Source organism: Electrona antarctica, assembly GCF_951216825.1.
Source record: "Electrona antarctica genome assembly, chromosome: 9".
Classification (NCBI taxonomy): Eukaryota; Metazoa; Chordata; class Actinopteri; order Myctophiformes; family Myctophidae; genus Electrona; species Electrona antarctica.
In genome coordinates, this window is record NC_136790.1 from 12,496,108 (window position 1) to 12,521,092 (window position 24,985).

Sequence of the window (24,985 nt, forward strand, 5' to 3'; positions counted from 1 at the left end):
TAAAGGAGCATTCAGTGATTTGGGTGATTTGGAGAAAAAAAACGGTCCGCCCTGGTAAAAAGATGTGCACATGCACTCTACAGTGGGGGAAGTACAACAGACCAACAGCATGTGCACCAAGGCCCGCCCCACTCGATCATTAGGAAGGCCCCTCTCAATCTGATTGGATGAAGGCTTTGCCACCCAAAGCCCAAACCAAAACTAGGGTTTTTTTTTTTACCCCAGGGGCTCACTGGGGACAGGGAGGAACTCCTTATATGGTCAGCACACTTTATAGTAGGGAGGATTATCCAAAAAATAAGAAAAAATAAGTGATATTTGAATTAAGTGAAATCACTGAATATACCTTTAATCCATTGAGACCTGGAACGCATCCATGTCACGTTAGCGTTTAACCACATTAACCATTAACCCATTTTGGGGCGGAACCCCTTTTGGTGTTTTAAACATTGTTATAATTTAGCTATTGAAAAATAGCAGATCTACAAGCTCATAGCGCGCCACCGAGTGGCGCGCTATGAACTTGTAGGTCTGCTATTTTTGAAAAATCGTTAAAATGTGCCTCAAATCTTTCCGAAAATTGTCATGATTTTTTAATTTCGACGTCAGGCCTGAATGGGTTAAACGGTCTTTAACAATGAGGAACATTTGACTTTCTACAATGCATTTCTTCTGCTGAATGCTGGTAGTTGGATTAGCAGCCTACGTGCCCGGACCGCTAGGCCGGCCAGGGCCCTACAATGGCTATTATTTATATAAAAATCACACCCGTGTGAACTGAGTGGTGTAAGGTCTGTCTGACGTAATGAAATCATGTCTGACGTAATGAAAGCACACCCGGATGTGATTTCACAACTGGCTTTTTTTGTGCAGAAAAAAATGAGCATGGTTGCTATGTTCAAAATAATTTCTGACGTAATGAAATCACACCCGGGTGAACAGGGTGAACATAGCAACCATGGTCATTTTTTTGTGTCCTACAACACAAAAGCCAGTTGTAGGAGTGGTTTACACCACTCAAAAATAAAATATATAACTAGAAAAAGTGCCCCTCAGGGCACAGGTCTCCACCAGGCCAGGTCAGGTTGTGGCCTCCTGGTGGCGCTATAATAGGCCAAGGTGAAAAGGGTGCCATTTATTCTTACACCATTGATGGCAATTGGATGATTTGAGGCATTTTGTTCCACAAATGTGTTTTGCGAAAATCCACCTGTTGGTGGCGCTATAACAGGCCAATGTGAAATGGGTGGGATATATTCCTCAGTCTAGTAGGAAAGTCTGTGAAAGATTTCATGTAAATTGCACGCTGCGTTCATGATTTGAGGCATTTTGTTTCAAAGGGGCCAATCCTGCCAACTTTGAAAGCCAATGTTAGCCAATTAGGATGGAATATGAAATATCGGACAGATCCTTCTTGAGCACATGACTATAGAGATAGTGTGTAACGATTTGCGGGATTTTTGGACAGAATCTGGAGGAGTAATATCCAGGGAGTGTGTGTGCAAAATTTGGCATCGACCGGGTTAACGGTGCCGGAGATTAGCTGTTCACAGACGGACACACGGACGGACACACGGACGGACGGACGGAGTGCAAAATATACTCTCTCCCCATGCCTTCGGCCTGGTGGAGACAATTAACGTGGAACTTTTGTTGTTGAAACGTACTAAACCCTTCCAAAGAGCACCTGGTTGCAGTTTGCCATATTCACAGACCCAAGCAGCGCTTCTTCCTCTATTACAGACCTGGGCATTGTACGGCCCGCGGGCCGACTCTGACCGGTCCGCGAAAGATTACTTGATAATCAGAAAATAAAACATAATTTCTAATTACTTTATGGGTGGACTAAAACCACATCGCTTTTATTTTGAAGCCCACGTATATTCTCACAGTGAACGCAATCTGCACGTCAACTGTGCATGTGAATTGCTTGTGATTGAGAACCTGTCTTCCTTCCTTCACCCCCCTCAAAAGCAAAAACGTCTGCGTTTTGGATGTATTGTTGACAACATCGTCGGTGAATGCAAATAGCCATGAAGCATGCAGCCAGAGCCGGATTTACCTTGCTGAGGCCCTGCAGCCCACCCTAGCCCAACGGGCATTGTTAAAAGAAAATGCGGTAACCCTTTCTTTTACAGTACAGTAATAACCATGAAATTACATGGTTATTACAAGGTAGTAAGGAGTAATTACTGGGTATTTACTAGGTAATTACATGGTAACTACAGGGTAATAAACACAACAATTACTAGGTAATTATCAAGTATTTTCTTGACTACTACCCGGTAATTACCATGTAATTATGAGTATTTACCAGGTAATTACATGGTAATGTAACCAGTAATTACTATGAAAACTAATCAGTAAGTACTAGGTAATTATCAAGTATTTTCTTGACTACTACCCAGTAATTACCATGTAATTATGAGTATTTACCAGGTAATTACAGGTATTTACATGGTAATTACATGGTCATGTAACCAGTAATTACTATGAAAACTAATCAGTAATTACTAGGTAATTATCAAGTATTTTCTTGACTACTACCCAGTGATTTTTAGTATTTGCCAGGTAATTACATGGTCATGTAACCAGTAATGACTCAGAAAATACAAAGTTTTCCCCAGTAAGTACTAGGTAATCCTTATGTATTTTCCTGCCAACTACCAGGAAATTATAACCTATATACTAGGTAGTTACCAGTTAATTACACTGTAAATACTGGATAATGGCCATGTAGTTAACTAGTATTTACTATACAATTCACTGACGACTACCAGGTATTTACCCATGAATTATTGAGCCATGTGTTATCAATCAATTGGTGCAGTTGACCGTGAGGCTGTTAATGACGGTATTTACATTGTAATTACCAGATATTAACCTGATAACTACCATGTATTACCCAGTCCATTACATGTTAACTACAGGGAAATATACCCAGTAAGTACTAGGTAATTATCATGTATTTTCTTAACTACTACCCGGGAATTACCATGTAATTATGAGTATTTATTATTGATTCATGCCTTATCAATCAACTGGTGCAGTGGCTGTGCGGGTGTTAATGACTATTTACATTGTAATTACCAGATATTAACCTGATAACTACAATGTTTTACCTGGTAATTACTCAGCATTTACCCAGTAACTAGAAAATATTTAACCGGTAATTACCTGCTATTTACCCAGTAAGTGTGATTTGTATTTACCTAGTATATACTAAGTAATTAAAGTGGAACTGTGACTGTAAAAGAAAGCGTGGTTTGTTTCCATATTACTACCTGGTACTTTCAGTATTTACACAGTAATTACGGTAGAACTGGACTGTAAAAGAAAGCGTGGTTTGTTGCCATGATATTACTTGGTAATTACTCAGTATTTATCCAGTAACTAGACAACTATTTACCTGGTATTTACCCAGTAATTAAGTTGGAACTGGACTGTAAAAGAAAGTGTGGTTTGTTTCCATGATATTACCCTGTACCTTCCCTGTAATAACCATATTTCAGTTTGTAATCAACGAGTAGCCCATGAACTCAAGAATGACACAATGATGACAGTTTAAGGGTTTTTATATAGAGATGGTTGCACAGCCACAGACAGACATGGATGGATGATTGTATGAATGGTATCTGAAATGACTAACCTTAACACACTTATCACTGTAAAGTTCAAATACATTAGCTGAGGCTAACTTAGCTTGTTAGAGCCCTGTTAGGCTACCATAGATGGCTGCCAATGTTAACCTATAGCAACATGATTTAGCATAGCAAATACAGGCAAAAACGAACTTTTTAGAGAACACATAGATGAATGAATTGTTGCAACATTAATTAATATTGCACTGTATAAACAAACAATGAGCATACTTCCTGAAGAACGCATTCTGTGATCCTGTTTGTCTGTCTGTGTAGCTGCATGTAGAGTTGCAGCTGGACTGGGGTCCTCTTGCACTGACTACACTGCCAAAAGAAGCCTGAACTAAAGTAGAAAAATGGGTCCTCAATATGAATAGAGTGTGCATGAAGTAGCCTTCACTAAATGCTATGGGGAATTTTGTACACAGTTACCTTTACAATTCATGGTTTAAACCAGTGGTTTTCAACCCTTTTCAAATCAAGGTCCATTATTTATTTTGCATTTGAGCCATGGCACGGGCCACCATTTGATGAGATTTAATTATTAAATTCTTCTACATTCTCTAACTTGTGTAGACTTCTTGTAAATTAATTAATGCAGATGTTTAACAATTATTTAACTATTCATAAAAATATGACCTGTAAGGGTCCACTTGGTTTAATTTTATGCTCTCAAAAGTTGAAGAACTATAAGGGTCCATTTGGTTACCAAAGTTGAAAACCACTGGTTTAACCTGTAGAAAATAATCGATCGCCATGGCAACCCCAGCCTGGACCTGATTAGGTGAATTCCCAACACCTGCTAAATCCCCAAACCTGTATCTTGATTGGAGTCAGTTTCCACTCTCTACACTCACTCTCCCAACCACTCAGTCATGCAGCTACACAGACTCAGACAAACAGGATCACAGAATGCGTTCTTCAGGAAGTATGCTCATTGTTTGTTTATACAGTGCAATATTAATTAATGTTGCAACAATTCATTCATCTATGTGTTCTCTAAAAAGTTCGTTTTTGCCTGTATTTGCTATGCTAAGTCATGTTGCTAGGTTAACATTGGCAGCCATCTATGGTAGCCTAACAGGGCTCTAACAAGCTAAGTTAGCCTCAGCTAATGTATTTGAACTTTACAGTGATAAGTGTGTTAAGGTTAGTCATTTCAGATACCATTCACACAATCATCCATCCATGTCTGTCTGTGGCTGTGCAACCATCTCTATATAAAAACCCTTAAACTGTCATCATTGTGTCATTCTTGAGTTCATGGGCTACTCGTTGATTACAAACTGAATATTACAGGGAAGGTACAGTGTAATATCATGGAAACAAACCACACTTTCTTTTACAGTCCAGTTCCACCTTAATTACTGGGTAAATACCAGGTAAATAGTTGTCTAGTTACTGGATAAATACTGAGTAATTACCAAGTAATATCATGGCAACAAACCACGCTTTCTTTTACAGTCCAGTTCTACCGTAATTACTGTGTAAATACTGAAAGTACCAGGTAGTAATATGGAAACAAACCACGCTTTCTTTTACAGTCACAGTTCCACTTTAATTACTTAGTATATACTAGGTAAATACAAATCACACTTATTGGGTAAATAGCAGGTAATTACCGGTTAAATATTTTCTAGTTACTGGGTAAATGCTGAGTAATTACCAGGTAAAACATGGTAGTTATCAGGTTAATATCTGGTAATTAAAATGTAAATAGTCATTAACACCCGCACGGCCACTGCACCAGTTGATTGATAAGGCATGAATCAATAATAAATACTCATAATTACATGGTAATTCCCGGGTAGTAGTTAAGAAAATACATGATAATTACCTAGTACTTACTGGGTATATTTCCCTGTAGTTAACATGTAATGGACTGGGTAATACATGGTAGTTATCAGGTTAATATCTGGTAATTACAATGTAAATACCGTCATTAACAGCCTCACGGTCAACTGCACCAATTGATTGATAACACATGGTTCAATAATTCATGGGTAAATACCTGGTAGTCGTCAGTGAATTGTATAGTAAATACTAGTTAACTACATGGCCATTATCCAGTATTTACAGTGTAATTAACTGGTAACTACCTAGTATATAGGTTATAATTTCCTGGTAGTTGGCAGGAAAATACATAAGGATTACCTAGTACTTACTGGGGAAAACTTTGTATTTTCTGAGTCATTACTGGTAACATGACCATGTAATTACCTGGCAAATACTAATAATCACTGGGTAGTAAAGAAAATACTTGATAATTACCTAGTAATTACTGGTTACATGACCATGTAATTACCATGTAAATACCTGGTAAATACTCATAATTACATGGTAATTACTGGGTAGTAGTCAAGAAAATACTTGATAATTACCTAGTAATTACTGATTAGTTTTCATAGTAATTACTGGTTACATTACCATGTAATTACCTGGTAAATACTCATAATTACATGGTAATTACCGGGTAGTAGTCAATAAAATACTTGATAATTACCTAGTAATTGTTGTGTTTATTACCCTGTAGTTACCATGTAATTACCTAGTAAATACCCAGTAATTGCTCCTTACTACCTTGTAATAACCATGTAATTACCATGTAATTTCATGGTTATTACTGTACTGTAAAAGAAAGGGTTACCGAAAATGCTAGTATTTAAGGACTTAAACAAAACTGTTTTCAACTGGGAAAGGAAACGTCTCAAGCATGCAAGTAGAAAGTAAAAAAATCACACCCATGTGAAGTGAGGGGCGCTCTTATTGTACATCATCATGACGTAAAATAGTCACTATGCCTATAATTTCAGTCAAATGTTTCTGTTGTTCTAAAACAATGCCATTTCTGCTTTTTATATAGAAATAAAATTGATATTATGCATAATTAAGTTCAGCCTTTTGGTCCGGCACTACAAAATAATTTCTGTTTCTCATTTGGCCCCTTGGGAAAAATAATTGCCCACCCCTGCTCTACCTAACTTAAAACGTGTTTTAACATTAATTCACTCATTATGAGAAAAGTAAACAGGCTATCTTTTTGCATGAGGGAAGCGGGCCTTGGATCAAGCCTGTCATACATTTATTTGATCGATTCTGACAACTGCGTATCTAGACAGGCTTCCTTGGACACTTGTAGATGGCCCTATTTTCGTCATTGCCTTACATTATCCCTAAACGTTTTTTGGTATTAAAAAAAAAAAGAAAAAAAGAAAAACATTTTAAAATTGCTCAACTAGCCGAACTAAATGTTGTGAGCTTGTAGATCGGCTGTTTTTTTTTAAATAGTAAAAAAAGGCAAAGAGGTTTAGGGAAAATAAGGCCCTGGCCTTAGCCTTCCTGAGCCAAATAGTATGTGGAGTTCTGTGTGGCCAGTAGGCCTACATGTCCATAGTGATACATTGACCTGTATGAGACCATTATAAAATCATTTAATCTACTGTATTATTGCAGAATCAGCAGTGTGCAATAGTAGCTCGACACAAAAGAATATAAATGTATTTTATATGGTCACACTGTTCATTGCTGTATTGTAAGTGCGTGTGACACAAGCAATCAACCCATGAATCTTAAACATTGCGCCATACTGTACATAGACCTGTCTGAGATCAAACCATGTTATCTACTGTCTACTGCAGAATCAACAGATCAAAGAGTAGCTCAGCACATAAACTCATAAATGCTAGATACACCTTTACTTTCAATTGTGTTGTTTGTCAGGGATTCATTTCTGGGAAATGGGCTGACTGACACACACACACACACACACACACACACACACACACACACACACACTCCAGCCCTACTCGTCGGATATTTGTGCTGCCCCCCCTCCCGATGAGAGCGCTGCATTTCCTCATTCAGATCGGCTATTTTTGCCGTTTGCACACGTACACGGCTACTCCTTATTATTAAGATGGTCGGCTTGGCACTTTTGTTGCCCCCCCTCGGCGTGTTGCGCGTATACGTAGCGACGGCACTCTCCTCCTCCCCATTCTCTCCCAGAACAGCAGTTGGTGAGGTGATCCCCGCACTGTCTCACACTGCAGGCAATCTGCACAAGCAGACTGTGGGGCGACTGTGGCTCAAGAGGTAGAGCAGTTCGTCCAATGATCCATGGGTCGGTGGTTCGAATCCCGGCTCCTCCTGTCTACATGTCGAAGTGTCCTTGGGCAAGACACTGAACCCCTAATTGCTCCTGATGTGCTGGTTGGTACCTTGCATGGCTTCCGCCGCAATCGGTGTATGAATGTGTGTGTGAATGGGTGAATGTAATGCACCTTGGATAAAGGCACTATATAAATGCACCATTTATTTATGACAGTTCTTCTCATAGTCCCCCGAGAAAAATAACGGAAGAATAACGGCATAACGCACCATGTAGTAACGGTAACAAAGTTACTGATTTTTTTAAAAAAGCGTTAGTTACTGCCAAAAATAACGGCGCTACTGTAACGCGTTATTTACGCTACGTTACGTCCCAACACTGGACCCAACTAATAGCCCTGAGTCCGTTTCTAAAATATAAAATTGAGACTTTCTCTAACTTAACCTTACAAGCTGTGATTTTCCTGGCGTTGCAGAATTGCATAATGCATAGCATCACAAATAATCTAAAACGTGTTATCCTTTTATTGATGCTATTTCCTCTTACAGTATGTAGGCTACATGTGGTTCCTTTTTTGCCATTTATCTATTTTTCCCATTTGGGCTCTATTTTTCAACCAGGTATTTTTCCTATTGTGTCATGTAATGTGTATTCATTAAGCATTCTGTTCTGATGGTGAAGTGGAGATTATACTCTTTACACTATTTAATAATGTGTGACCCTGATGAAGGCTCACCTGCGTTTTTTAAACATTGTTTTTTAATAAAACATTTTCTACTTGAATTGAACAGAGCTGCCTTGGACCTTCTGTAAGTTCATCGCCTTATATATTTGTCCACTGTGATGCCTACAATCTACAAAGGAAATTAACTTAGAACCTTTGTTGTCCTGAAACCTACTAATAATTAGCTTAAGTTATGGCAAATCTGGAAAAAAAAGGCAAAGAAGTTTAGGGATAAGGAGGTACGGCAGTAAAAAGGCACAGACGAAAGTAAGGTCCTTAGCCTTCCTGACCCAAATAGTGTGTGGAGTTCTGTGTTTAAGGCCTGTACATGTCCATAGTGATACATTGACCTGTACGAGACCATTATCATATAAAATCATTGTATCTACTGTCTTATTGCACAATCAGCAGTGTGCAAATAGTAGCTCGACATAAAACAAACTCATTAATGTATTTGTATTTCTTTTTTTCGTTTAATTTCTATCCCACAATTTTGTGGGTGGGGGGCAACGGAGGGTGGGGACTGACGTCATGCTTCCTTCTATGCATGAGGAGTCCAAGCTGCTTCTTTTCACCTAACAGGGGAGAGTTTCCCCGACTGGACGTAGCGTGTAACCCTTTAGTTATTAATTACAGGGTATAGGACTAGTTACTAGGTTCGGGAGAGCAGTAAGCAAGAAGAATGATTTAGACCACAGACCATAGGTAAGGTTTAGTAATAGCCCGATGGCTTGTATTACAATAATAAAATAGAATGGAAGATGAACAACAAACAATGACAATAATCATTCAAAACAATAAACAAAAGAAAATAACTGTGCTTTGACAGTTGAATGTCACCAATAAATACCTCCTATTAACCCTATGCTCCCACAGGAAAGCAGGTAAGTACTAAGTTAAGTTGTTTTTAAGTAACTTATTCCTCTTAGGTTCACAGTAAGTATTAGTTTTTTAACCAATGAAATGTATTTTTATGAAATCAAAATACTTTGTTATTTATCAAATTACCTTCTTACTTCACCTTTAAACTATTCAAAGTAAAGGCATAATCAATTTCACTTAATCACTTGAACATATACAGCATCAAATAATCACATTCACATTCCATTTCACATAAACATAATAATAACCATAAATCTCCTTTAAGGTATTATAGTCCAATGAACTTCCCACTGCGTGGGGCAGTGATATTGAGTAGAAATGAATGTGTGTAGCTCTCAAGAGTTCACTGAGAGTCCATCAGGGTGTAAGTATTCAGTGTTCAGTGTATTGTGACTGTAAAGTTCACTGTACAGTATGTCCATCCAGGTATGGTAGGTGTGTGCAATGTGTATGCAGTGGAGGTGCACTACAAATGGCTAGCACACTGAGAATCTCACTGTGCTGCAGTGAGATGAGAGGGATTTTTTTTTTTTTTTTGTCCGTGCTGTTCTGGCGCCCTAGGTTCTAACCCTAACCCTAACCCTAGTTCTAACCCTAACCCTGGGTTCTAGGCCTAAGTGCATATGGTTGATATGAAATAAAGTGTATCATAATAAACAGTGAGGCTCAGTCAGTCTAATCATATGCCAGCAACACCAGAGGGAGTTCAACAAACCATGTGCAACCCAGATTCGGCACAAACAAGTATTGATTGATTGATCTGACAGTTTGCAGAATTACAGTAGCCTACATTTCAAGCACAACTCAATACAAAGACTGTTAACTGCGAGTGGACGACCCAATAAAGCATTACACTTGTTTACAAGAGGGTCCACCTAAATTCATTTCACTCCTATGCCACAAAAATGTGGAACGCCCTACCAACTGTCATTAAGACATGTAAATCCCTTGACTCCACCCACCCACCCCTTTTCCCCCCCACTGTATATGTTTCCCCCCCTTTTTACCTCCTTTATGATGATTTCCTGTTTTTGGCTTTATAGAAGTGTATAGTGTACAAAATGTTATGATGAATTGAACAAGGTGGACCCTCTTGTAAACAAGTGTAATGCTTTATGGTGTCGTCCACTCACAGAGTAACAGTTTTTGTATTGAGTTGTGCAAATGTACTGTAAACTGTTAATACAAACTTAAATCAATCAATCAAGCAATAATGTTAACTCATGGCTTGGGGACTGGGGAGGCGCGCAGTTGCTGCGTGGTGTGGAGCGGCTGGAAGTTGAACCTTTCAATTCATCATATATTAAATCTATCAGTTAACTTGGAATTTGTTTAATATGTTTAAGATTTTAGGTTCCATGATGAGGGGACGTTTTTGAATGGTGACGTGTTTGTTTCATGCGATGCGCTGCTGAGCGGGCATTTCATTGGAGTGAGAATGGTTGCCATTGCGATTCCAAGTGAAGACAGTGTGCGGGATTCTTTTTTTCTCTACTTCTCAGTTCCAGTTATCCGACGCACCTGTCCATTGTAGGTGTGCAGAAGGACTTTTTCTTATAGTCAGTCAAAAGATAAAAACAGTTCTGTCCGTCCTGTCTGTACAGCTCTCTCTCTCTCTCTCTCTCCCTCCCTCTCCCCCTTTCTCTTCTCTCGCTGACAGACATCAATACAAAGTTGAAACCGTTACAACGATGCGCCCTTATCCATAGGCTACACGTTTAGCCTAATGTTTCTCTCTCTCTCTCTCCCCCTTCCTTTCTCTTCTCGTCTCTCGCTGACAGACATCAATACAAAGTTGAAACCTGTTACAACGATGCGCCCTTATCCATAGGCTACACGTTTAGCCTAATGTTTCTCTCTCTCTGACGGTCTGCAATGCACGATGCACGATGCACCTGGCTGTTACAATAGCGCGAGGTATTAATATTTGCTCAAAACAAAGTCGGACAATGTTTTAAATTAGGCTACTCCAAACCAGACCCACCTATAAATGTTGTCTGTTGTGACATCAATGGGATCGCAGGAAAAAGACGCTCAACACAACTTGTCTTGATCTGAAATGATGTGAAATCCGTTCGCTTTTTTATTTCTTTTTTTAACAGCGGGCTGCGGGAGATGCCGCCCCAGCCCTATTGTGCAGATCCTGTAAAAGTAGCTATTGACGCAATCATGTGCATACATCTTATTTGGACACACCTATTCAGATGTAGCCTTTAAAAAACTGAACTGTATGAGCCTCCCCCTATTTACCTAGAGCTTAACAGCAGAGTGGGTCTAATATTTTCTCTTGTTTTAACCTACATCATATCACTCACAGCGCACCACTGACTGAAGTCATGGCTACTGTTAGATCATCAAAGTGTAAGAGGTTCTTAATGAACATCTCTCTCATGCTGATGTGTATGCTTGTCTCCTTTTTTCTTTGGAAAAGTGCCTCTGAGAGGCACTCAGTGACTGAGTACCACAGAGTACCACAAGAATACTTTGATGACATGCCAGGCTGCTCGGCCATCATCCAAGGAGACCCAGAGGGCATGAAAGATGAAATTGCTCAACTTCTAGGAACTAAGAAGAGAACTAAGCTCCTATCGGAGGAGTTCTACCTCAACAAAACAAAGGACTGCAAAGCTTATATTGAAAAAAGAGGCTTCATCACAGTGCCCCTCAGTGCGGAGGAGAGAGACTTTCCCATTGCCTACTCCATGGTGATCCATGCAAATATTGAGATGTTTGAGCGACTCCTGCGTGCTGTTTACAACCCTCAGAATGCCTACTGTGTGCATGTGGACCAGAAGTCCTCAGAGGAATTCCAGAAAGCTGTGAGAGCAATTGTTACCGGTTTCCCTAATGTGTTTATAGCCAGCAAACTAGAAAGTGTGGTTTACGCATCCTGGTCTCGAGTGCAAGCTGATCTAAACTGCATGAAAGATCTGTTGAAGTCCCCCGTCCAGTGGAGGTATCTGCTCAACACCTGCGGCACAGACTTCCCAATCAAGACCAATGCCGAAATGGTTCAGGCACTGAAGCTGCTCAATGGGAAGAACCAAATGGAGTCTGAGGCCACCAACAACTACAAGAAGGGCCGCTGGCAGTACCATCACAATGTCACTGATACCGTTACCCGGACAGATATCAAGAAGACCGCTCCCCCAATCAACAGCCCCATGTTCTCAGGCAATGCCTACTTTGTGGTCACTAGAGACTTTGTAGAACATGTGCTGGAGAATAAAGAAATTCTGAATTTTCTGGATTGGGAGAAGGACACGTATAGCCCAGATGAGCATCTGTGGGCAACTCTATACAGGATGACTTCTGTACCTGGGTCACAGCCTGCCAACAGTAAGTACGACCTGTCTGACATGTTAGCTATCGCCCGCCTGGTAAATTGGTCCTATTTAGCTGGTAATGTAAATAAAGGATACGCGTACCCTTCTTGCACTGGGGCATATAAAAGAGCAGTGTGTGTATACGGGGCTGGTAATCTCCAATGGATATTTCAACAGCATCACCTCATGGCGAACAAGTTTGACCCAGAAGTTGATGACATTGCTATTAGATGTATAGAGTCAACACTCCGTTTCAAAGCATTGCAAAGTCAGACTTTAGTAGCCGTGCAAAACTTATAATGCCCATTATACTATTACATGAAGTCCTTGTGTTATTTCGACTTCTTGACTATGTAGTTTGACCACGACGTTTTCTTTCATGGTTACTTAATTTCTATTTTATTCTTGTCGGTTTTGTCTGTTGATGATTCATTATATGTCCATGCAGCGTATTTTTTCACATGTGTATAATTTAATTTCTATTTATTTAGCTGCATTGTACCATTAAGCTTACACTGCACCTGAAGCATTTGATATAGCCTAAGCCATCTGCAGTGGTTCCCAAACTTGACACCCAAAAGAGAAATGTGCCTCCCCATGACCCAAACTAGTGAAAATAGAAGATCTACAAGCTCACAACTCGTTGTGATGTGACACGATTGCATATTGGCTATTTTTACTTGTCATTTTTTTCTAATTCATGGAATTTCTTTGTTTTTATTTATTTATTAATTAAATTATTTTGAAAAATGTTTTAATGTTTTAATTTATGAAAAAACAAAAACAATGGGGGGAATTCTTTTGAAAAACAAAATGTAAGAAACATAAAAGGATATTTACTTTTACTGATCCACATGGGTACCGAGTACCGACCCAGTGTTTGGGAAACAGTGGCCTGTTAAAGGTAGGGTAAGTGATTTTCTTTCACTGCTCCAAGAGATGGGTCAAATGCATAGAACACATTTCGCTGCGGGAACGTGTGACAAATAGTAGGACTTTGACTTTTTGGGTTAAAACAAGTGTTAAAAAGCTTTATTGTGATACTAGGCTAGTAATTGCTATATAGAGTGTTTGTTCAGTAACAGCATTCTCCATGTCTCTCCAGCATTTTCACGTCGGTATACCAATTTTATCCAACCAGAATAGAGAACTCAGTCAGAATACAGATTAAACAAGTGGAATTGTAAGTGATGACACAAATAAATTGGAATTGAAACACTGAATCTCCTGAATGTTTGAAAATGTGTCACCTACCTGTTACTGAACAAACAAATATAATAAATATATAGCAATGATTACTATCAATATAGAGATTTAACCTTTTAATAAAAAACGTTTTTGTTCTAACCAAAAATATCACTTACCCTACCTTTAAAGCTAAATGTCCTATCCCGGATTTGAACCCGGCTATATCCACATGCAAGTGCTGACATTGTTATCATCACTGAGCTAATAGCCAATAATATGGAGGGTCCGGCGGAAAAAAATCATAATCAACAAGTAGCCGATCATCATCTAAACGTTGTGAGCTTGTAGATCGGCTATTTGAAACTATTCGAAATGTTTTTTTAAATAGTAAAAAAGGCCAAGAAGTTTAGGGATAAGGAGTAAGGCATAGACGGAAACAAGGCCCTTAGCCTTCCTGACCCAAATAGTATGTGGAGTTCTGTGTTTAAGGCCAGTATGTCCATAGTGATACATTGACCTGTATGAGACCATTATAAAATAATTGTATCTACTGTATTATTGCAGAATCAGCAGTGTGCAATACTAGCTTGACACAAAACAAACTCATAAATATTTATAGTGGTCACACTGTTCGTTGCTGTATCATAATTGTGTGTGACACAATTAATCAACCCGTATATCTTATCTAATTGCTCCATACTGTAGATTGACCTGAGATCATTAACATATAAAACCATGTTATCTACTGTCTAGTTGCCGAATCAACAGATCAAAGTGTACGTAGCTCGGCACATAAACTCATTCAACTACTGTCAATTGGTTTTGTTTGTCAGGGATTCATTTCTGGGAAATGGGCTGACTGACTGTGAAGCTCTGTGTGTACATTACGTAGTAGTAGTACACATTTTGATATCAACAATTGAAAAACTAGTGTTGGCGGCATGTTTCCTCCTCCCCGTCATCAGTGCCCATACCCGAGGCGGGGTTGGCGAAAGGGCCTTTCTGTGTGGAGTTTGCATGTTCTCCCCGTGTCCCCTAGGGTAGGTACCCTCACAAAAAACATGCAGTAATCCTGGTCTCTAAACTGCCTCCCCCTGGCCAGCCGGGGCGCCTGATGGAGGGTAAAGGAACTGGTTGGAATAACGGTGTCAGGTGTAAAGGAGCAACTTGGACACTCAAGCAGGAAGGAAGCATGAGTTCAAGTCCGTTGCTCTCCCCATGTCCCCCATGTATGGGGACTAGGTTGGCGGAGGGTGTGTAGAGCCCAGGATCACATTAGATAATTGACACGGGTGAAAAATGGGTTACAAAATCGTAAACTAAATCATATAGATAGGAGGGAAATCAATAATCTACTAGAAAAAGTCCCACAGGATAGGATTGTGTGTGATGTTTGGCAAAATGTTTAGGAGTAATATAAACATGTTTATTTGTTTTTGTGTGTGTGTGTGTGTGTGTGTGTGTGTGTGTGTGTGTGTGTGTGTGTGTGTGTGACGCGACTTGGCCTGTTGTAGCGCCACCATGAGGCTGATTTGAAAACTGTCAAGTGGCATTTCTTCCTCAGCCTAGTAGTGGGAATTGGCATGCACAGTTTCACCACAATCGGACGCTGCGTTGAGGAGATTTGTACAAAACGGGTACAAAACGGGCTACTCCTGAAAACTTTAGAAGCCAATCGTAGCCAATCAGGATGGATAATTATGAGAAATCAAACAAATCACATGATCACATGACTATGGAGAGCATGTGTACCGATTTGCGTGAAATTTGGATAAAATCTGAAGGAGTAATATTAGAAAATGTGTTTTACATATGTCGGCCTCCTGGTGGCGCTATAAAGAGCAGATGTGAAAAATTCCAGGCAAAGGTTTTTCCTTGGCCTCTAGGGAGTGTGCATACATGGTTTTACACAGATCGGTGCAGTTATAAGTAAAAACACAAATCGGCCAGTTATAGCGCCACCATGAGGCTGAGTTGAAAATATTCAAGTGGCATTTCTTCCTCGACCTAGTGGAAATGTGCGTGCAAAATTCCACGGAAATCACACCATGTGTTCATGATTTGCAGCATTTTGTTTGAAACGGAGCACTCCTGCAAACTTTGGAAGCCAATCTTAGCCAATCAGGATGGAGTCTGAACAATCTGAAAGACCCGTTTCGTTGAATGGCTCTAGAGAGACTGTGTACCAATTTGCGTAATGTTTGGACAAAATCTGTAGGTGTACTGTCAAAACATTTGTTTTGCACAAAGCGACCTCCTGGTGGCGCTATAACAGGCCAATGTGAAAAGAGTATGGCTGCGATCAAGCCAACGGTGCCAGAGATTAGCTGTTCACAGACGGACGGATGGACACACGGACGGACGGACGGACGGACGGACACACGGACGGAGAGCAAAACATACTCTCTCCCCATGCCTTCGGCCTGGTGGAGACAATTATAAATATATACAAACTATTAAGTAGTGAAAACATCAGATCTGTGAGCTTGTAGATTGGCTATTGTCCTTCATTTGGGTCCCGGAGAAATGTCTCTTTTGAGTCTCGAGCTGAAATGTTTGGGAACGACTGTCCTATACAGGCAGTCTGCCCTATACAGGCAGTCTGTCCTATACAGAGCTAGACTGCAGATGGACTGTAGTAGCACTTTTAACCCATTTTGGACTGAGGTCGATAAAAAAAGGCTTCTAAATCCTAAAACTTTTCTGAAAAACCTATGTTTCAATGTCAGTGGTGCTCAACCTTTTTCATGTAAAGGACCCCCAGAATTATCTCTATTGGGCCACGGACCCCCATCTCAAAATATGTAGTTCCAGGGACCCCCCAGAAGCAAATATTTCCGTTAAAAATGTTCGCTCTGAAATATATATTCAATGATTTGCGCCACATTTTAACGATTTTTCAAAAATAGCAGACCTACAAGCTCATAAGCGCGCCACTCGGTGGCGCGCTTATGAGCTTGTAGATCTGCTATTTTTCAATAGCTAAACTATAACATAATGATTAAAACACCAAAAAGGGTTCCCGCCCAAAATGGCTCAACATGCCTGGTACACCGCTGCAGCACTCGTCTCCCAACAGGATTTATTGGGACATTAAAGATGCGAGGGACATTTAAATGTCACACATTTAAAAGTGTGACAGGTTACAACACTTTGGTGAAGTGCAAGACTGTTGGCCCCTGTTGCGTGTGGGAAGTTTTCTTTTCTTTCTCCTGCACACACAAAGACAAACACGTCAAGGTCTTACCAGCGTGGCTCCCAGGGAGTCCTGTTGGTTGACCTCCTCTCCTTCTCACACACAAAGACAAACACGACGGTCAAGGTCTTACCAGCGTGGCTCCCAGGGAGTCCTGTTGGTTGACCTCCTCTCCTTCTCTCAGCAGATCCTGGATATCTCCCAGCATCCTCCTCTCTGTCGACGCCCGCGTCTCGTTGATCATCTCTTGGGTTATGCCTGTCAATCAAGGGATGTATAGATACATTAGATCAGTGGTTTTCTTCTTTTTTTAATTTTTTTTTATTGTGTTTTTTCCCATTTAAAATACAGGACATACAAAGACACAAAAGGAACAGTACAAAACATAAACTAAGGACAACACAGATCAGTGGTTTTCAACCAGTGGTACGGGGACCACCAGTGGGCCACGAGGGGGTTCAATGAATGAATGAATTAAACACTATCGAAAAGGAATAGGCCTATCCTCCTTACATAAGAATGTAGTTCAGAAACAATAGTAGAACGTAGAACATGTACTGGGTCTACAAAACAATCAACATTTGGACAAAACATAAAAAACAGAACAAACAAAACAACAAAACAAACAGACAAAAAACAGAGAAAACTAAACAAAACAAAACACAGACAAAAGCATAAGGTTCAATACTTGGATCCCTGATCGTTCACTTATACATTTCACATCAGCATTTTACTTGATTCATCAGCGTACCGTATGGTATTTATCCAATATTGCCTGTTTAAGCCTTTTTTTTTAATTGAATTAGATTTACACTTTGTTTTAAATTCTCAGACAAGCTGTTCCAGGTGGTCCCCAGCTAAATGATGGCGAGTTGGTAACCAAATGGACCCTTATAGATCTTTAACTCTTGAGAGTGCAAAATGAAACCAAAACGGACCCTCCCTATCTTGCCCAACGACAACAAAATATTCTAAGTTTTGGGTCTGAGAGGCTTCCCCATTTTTCCTACCCAATGTCACACCAGTGAGGGGAGGGAGGGGCTAGCCCCACACCGTGCCCGCCGCAGTCAGCACACACAGAAGTCAAGGCAGACGGCTGTGGAACGTGAAGCACAACGGACCTGCGCTTATGACTGAAACAACACAAATAAAAACTTTGGTGAAAACGATTAGCCCAACACGAGGATAAAGGACAAATGTCCAGTTTTCTAAATCACAACTACTACTACTACTTTGGTGTTGAAACTTCGAATTTCTCTATTACCACGCCAGTAGCCTACAAATACAATTTAAGAAACGGCTATACTAAATCATACTAAATTGGTCAATATAATTTCCATAGGAGTATCTTTTTTTATATTTTTCCAAGAAGAATACAGCCAGTAGCATATTAAGTTATGTAATAACTAAAACATTATAGTGGCTATAGTCTATTATAGCCACACCAACTCATTTACCTCAGAGAATGTTTTTATTCTGGATGAAAAATCATAAAATGGTCTATGGCCTAATCCAGGGCTGCCCACAGCTTTTTGACATGAGAGCTACTTTCAAAATGACCAGCACAACAAGATCTACCCACCGAAAAAAACATTATAGCATTGCTGAAAAGAGTTTAAATGAGGGGGCTGAGGGGGCTTTGGAATAGCAGCACTGGCATTACATAGAAGACAAATGCACTTGGAAAGGGAAATAGAGGGGATGAAATGGAATAGGTTTTTTGTATTTCATTTGTAATGCTACAGACGTTTTTGTGCAACACTTTTGAAAACAAAATATTGCATTGTGGGTTTGAGTTGACAGGCCCTTTTGATGTTAATCAATCGTCATAACTCATCCATTTATTCCATTGGATTAGACTCTAATCTAATGGAATAAATGGATGATCAAATGCAGGAGTTTTGACGGTTCAACTAACTGTAACTAGGGCAGTCGCCTTGCCCCCCCCCCCCCGCCCCTCCCTCCCCTCACTGGTGCGAAATCGGGTAGGAAAAACGGGGAAGCTTGCTAGATCTCATCAAATGGTGATCCGTGGCTCAAATACTCAATAAATAATGGGCCTTGATATGAAAAGGGATGGAAACCACTGCATTAGATTACAGTGTTTCCCTCAGGGGACAGACACACACACAGGGGACATGGCAACATCAGGAACACAGACACACACACAGGGGACATGGCAACATCAGGAACACAGACACACACACAGGGGACATGGCAACATCAGGAACACAGACACACACACAGGGGACATGGCAACATCAGGAACACAGACACACACACAGGGGACATGGCAACATCAGGAACACAGACACACACACAGGGGACATGGCAACATCAGGAACACAGACACACACACAGGGGACATGGCAACATCAGGAACACAGACACACACACAGGGGACATGGCAACATCAGGAACACAGACACACACACAGGGGACATGGCAACATCAGGAACACAGACACACACACAGGGGACATGGCAACATCAGGAACACAGACACACACACAGGGGACATGGCAACATCAGGAACACAGACACACACACAGGGGACATGGCAACATCAGGAACACAGACACACACACAGGGGACATGGCAACATCAGGAACACAGACACACACACAGGGGACATGGCAACATCAGGAACACAGACACACACACAGGGGACATGGCAACATCAGGAACACAGACACACACACAGGGGACATGGCAATGTCAGGAACACAGACACACACACAGGGGACATGGCAATGTCAGGAACACAGACACACACACAGGGGACATGGCAACGTCAGGAACACAGACACACACACAGGGGACATGGCAACATCAGGAACACAGACACACACACAGGGGACATGGCAATGTCAGGAACACAGACACACACACAGGGGACATGGCAACGTCAGGAACACAGACACACACACAGGGGACATGGCAACGTCAGGAACACAGACACACAGGGGACATGGCAACGTCAGGAACACAGACACACAGGGGACATGGCAACGTCAGGAACACAGACACACAGGGGACATGGCAACGTCAGGAACACAGACACATGGCACACAGGGGACATGGCAACGTCAGGAACACAGACACACACACAGGGGACATGGCAACGTCAGGAACACAGACACACACACAGGGGACATGGCAATGTCAGGAACACAGACACACACACAGGGGACATGGCAACGTCAGGAACACAGACACACACACAGGGGACATGGCAACGTCAGGAACACAGACACACACACAGGGGACATGGCAATGTCAGGAACACAGACACACACACAGGGGACATGGCAACGTCAGGAACACAGACACACACACAGGGGACATGGCAACGTCAGGAACACAGACACACACACAGGGGACATGGCAATGTCAGGAACACAGACACACACACACACACAGGGGACATGGCAACGTCAGGAACACAGACACACACACACACAGGGGACATGGCAACGTCAGGAACACAGACACACACACACACACACAGGGGACATGGCAACGTCAGGAACACAGACACACACACAGGGGACATGGCAACGTCAGGAACACAGACACACAGAGATCAGAGATGTCACACAAACCTGCTGACAGCTACAAAAAAGTCCATCACCAGAAGGTAAAGTTTTCAAGGATAAAAGGAAAAAAATCTATTTCCTGATTGACAGCCATGTGTTTTTGAAATTGTGCAGTGAGTCGTGAATGGTTGAGTGAACTGTAGCACCTCAAAGAAACTGTCAACTGTGAACTTAATGGGAGGAAATGGCAAGATTTTCACATGACAGCCACAGTGCCCGTCCTGCAACAAAGGGTGTCTGCCATAGTCAATATGGTCATGCCAAGGAAAATGCACAGCAAAATAAAATACAGTAAGTGGATGCATTTAAAAAAAACTGAATAGCTTGACAGCTGTCAAACCCAGCTTCCTCTGTAGACTACAAAAAGGGGAGAGGGGGGGGGGGGGGGGGGGTGCTGCCTGGATACACTGTAAACCATGCAGTAAAAAGAGGGTAGTTGGAAGGTGCTCTTTCGCAGGGTGAAATAATCAACTGGGGTGACCTGGTAGACAAATGGGTTTAGGGCACATACCGCACGGTCTCCAGTTGAATTCCCAGCCGGCCGGCCGGACCATTTGCTGAATGTCAATCCCATACTATCTGCATGTCTGCTGTCCTAGTCTCTACACCCAGTGGATTACAGATTGGCTATTTTCATTATTTCTTATTTTTGTAAGTTTTTATTTTTTTCAAATTCTTTTGGATTGTGTTTTTTTTATATGTTCTGAAATGTTATTTTTCTAAAGAAAACGAACCAGACATGAGTCCCGACCCAATGTTTGGGAACCACTGCACTACACTATAGAGGGTATGCGCATGCATAAAGTCAATGGCAAATTGAGTGGCAAATCGAGTGGCAAAGTGAGTTTAACGTCGTTTAACGCAATCACATTGGACTTTACTGTGTGGATGTATGGACTGTCAAGGCCAGAAAGTAGTTTTTTGGCACTCAGTAGGCGTTCCCGCATAACTTCCTGGTTTAATGATGTCACGCGCATACCCTCTATAGTATATAACTACCAAATTAAAGGACCACTTCACCACTTTTCAACCTATCTTCATATAATAGGTCCTCACTAATAATCATGATAAAATGGCACAATGTTTTTCAAATCGGTCTATGTCTCATAGGAGGGCTGTGGGCAGTTCAGAAACCCGTCCACCAGTGACATCATCGATGGGGAATCCAAGCTAATGGATTTCTAGTCCTGAAAAGTTGCAATGCAAAAATGGAAGCCATCGTTCTCACGATAATAAAAATCTTTGTAAAAAAATCTTGTTTAAAAAAGAATGAACGATGATGTGTACGGGACGGGTTTCTGAACTGCCCGCATCCCTCCTATGAGACACAGACTGAGTAGAAAGAAATCGTGCCATTTTATCATGATAATTAGTGAGGACCTATTACATGAAGATAGGTTGAAAAGCGGTGAATTGGTCCATTAAGTCTCAGAACAGACCAAGAAAAAAATTAAAACCAACGCACTCTTCGAGAGCTATAATTACATTTCCTTCGTAAGCGAGTCACCACAACGTGTCAGAGTATTTTTTTAAAGCTTCAACCTTCCATCTTCAACCTCTTATGCGGAGTCGGGTCGAACATACCAATTTAAATGAAGACATTTTAACTATAACTCCGGAAAAGTGCAATGGGTTTCCATTCCACAGGTTATCAATGCTTAACATGTACTGTTACTTGTTCATCACAGCAAGGGTTTACATCTATTTATACTCGACAAAGAAAACGGTACAAAATAAAAGAATATACTTGACAATAGCTCAGGAATGCACATTATTTCCGGGATAAACACACAGGTCCTGGACCTTGTTGGGCTTTTTTGGACATATTTGTGTTTAGCTGCAATTCTACCTATAGGTCTGCTACTGTAACATAATAATCTCTGCTGTTGGGCAGAAACCTTTGTATTACAACTTTGTTTTTAGTTTTTTTGTAAAATGTCGACATACAAGATAGTGTCACGTCAAGTAGTGTAAATAGCAGATCGACAAGCTCACAGCACGTCACATGTAGATCAGCTATATTCACTATTTTACTTACATATTTTTTTAAGAATAGAAAAGGAACGGTTTTGGACATACAGGGTTTCCACCTGACAGTGGCGACATAAAGATGCACAGTACGCTGAAGCGCCTTCCCCTCACATGTAATGGCGTATGGAGTTATGAAGCTCCTTCCCCTCACATGTAATGGCGTATGGAGTTATGAAGCTCCTTCCCCTCACATGTAATGGCGTATGGAGTTATGAAGCTCCTTCCCCTCACATGTAATGGCGTATGGAGTTATGAAGCTCCTTCCCCTCACATGTAATGGCGTATGGAGTTATGAAGCTCCTTCCCCTCACATGTAATGGCGTATGGAGTTATGAAGCTCCTTCCCCTCACATGTAATGGCGTATGGAGTTGAAGCGCCTTCCCCTCACATGTAATGGCGTATGGAGTTATGAAGCTCCTTCCCCTCACATGTAATGGCGTATGGAGTTATGAAGCTCCTTCCCCTCACATGTAATGGCGTAGGGAGTTGAAGCTCCTTCCCCTCACATGTAATGGCGTATGGAGTTATGAAGCTCCTTCCCCTCACATGTAATGGCGTATGGAGTTATGAAGCTCCTTCCCCTCACATGTAATGGCGTATGGAGTTATGAAGCTCCTTCCCCTCACATGTAATGGCGTATGGAGTGTTTGCGGTCCTTGGCTCAGTTGGTGCCGCCCGTCACAACCACCGTACATTCCACCTCTTAATCCACCTCTCAACTCTACAATCCTGAGGTATTTAACTGCTCTGCAAATGTGCATTTTTGAAAACACTCATCGACTCTGAGAGAGAGGAAGCTTGTCGGTCAGAAACTGCGCTTCTCAAAGCCTTTGGGGGGGGGTTCAAAATATATCAAATTATTAATCAACTAGCAAAAATGCTGCAGAAGCGTTTCTGATATCATACTGTAAGATTTCACTCAACATTAATTTCGCACTGCTCATTCTTCTGTCCATTGCCTTCTTGGAAGCATATGGCCAACTTCAGGTGGAGATGCCAAATGGCATGAGTTAAACGTTATACAGCACAGCACTGACATTTCTGAATTAGGTCAAGGACGTCAAATGGCATAAGTCAAAGCAAATGCCAGCTATATAAAGTGGGCGGCGGTTGACAACTTAAACCCTAGCAACCCAATTTTCTGTCTTAAAAGGCAAATATTCTGAGAAAATAGCAGATTGTCAACAAAGGCATTTTGAACATGAGAGAGATCTGCAGTTAATGCTGAATATTGTTGCAGACTGGTGCTGGAAATGGAGACTGGAAGCAAACCAGGACATAGAGTGTCATAGAGCTATTAGATCCTTTCTGGGAGTCCATAAATTGACCCCAGTGTTGGCAATTAACGGGGATATTGGAACCTATAGCCTACTGCCTAATAAAGGACAGATACATCGTAGAACCTTATGTGTGCAATTTAAACAGAAGACAACGATCTCTCTGTGCACAAATACGGTCAGGAACATTACCGTTAGCACTGGAGACTGGCAGGTTTAATGCCACTCCAGAAGAAGAGATATTGCTTGTTCTGTGAAAATGAGGTTCACCTTTTGTTTTCATTGTCCTAAATATGATGACATAAGGGAAATTATGGTTAACAAGATGTCTTCTATCTGTGGGGATTTCCTAGATTTAAATGACTATGAAAAAAATGGAGATATGTTTTGCCAAAGGGACTTTTGTTGCGGCAGATTGTATTTGTCAAGCTTGGGAGAGAAGACAGAACACTCTGTATAACTCTGGGCTGTAATGAAATGTATTATGAATATACAGTAGCTGTAATATAAACGCTGTAAACGCAAATGTGAAAGGGTGTCTTCTTATAAACCCATGAGGGTTGGGCACAATTTGTGCAGCACACGAAAATAAATAAACAATCAATTAAGAAAAAATATATATACACCTAAATCCAATCAATCCCAACCCGATTTAAATTCTAATGGCGTGCAGAAGGGTGGCCTACACCTTTTCACAACCCGATCAAAAGGACATTTCATCCATGTATACACCTTGATTAGAATCTGAAATGTTCTTTCTGCGCATGTGCAAGGCAACCCCCCCCCCCCCCCCCCCCCCCCACACATGACATGGTGACCAATTTTATAGTAATATTATGATTATACACAGCTAACCCAATTAAAAGTGGGCACATATAAACACCAGATTGTATTGATCTCGCCACATGTAAACACATTTTAACCAGACTGCATGGAAGAAAGGTGTTCATGTAAACACAGCTACTGAGCATAGATGAGCTGCATTCTAAAGGGAGAGGATCAAAGAGCCGTCA

General features: G+C 41.0%; 2 protein-coding genes across 2 annotated transcripts in view; one reads left to right on the plus strand and one right to left on the minus strand.

Annotated features, from left to right (window-relative positions):
* The window catches only part of ppp1r16b (protein phosphatase 1, regulatory subunit 16B), a 192,204-nt gene that overhangs the window by 19,455 nt on the left and 147,764 nt on the right, over positions 1-24,985 (minus strand). The window contains exon 6 of the mRNA XM_079510323.1: positions 17,199-17,323. Within this exon, the coding sequence (XP_079366449.1) occupies positions 17,199-17,323 (125 nt within the window). The remainder of the gene's footprint in view (positions 1-17,198; positions 17,324-24,985) is intronic.
* LOC306929218 (beta-1,3-galactosyl-O-glycosyl-glycoprotein beta-1,6-N-acetylglucosaminyltransferase 3-like) lies at positions 11,848-12,981 on the plus strand (the record flags this gene model as incomplete). The annotated part of the gene is made up of 1 exon (XM_079509659.1): positions 11,848-12,981. One exon carries the CDS (start codon positions 11,848-11,850, stop codon positions 12,979-12,981), a length of 1,134 nt encoding a protein of 377 aa, XP_079365785.1.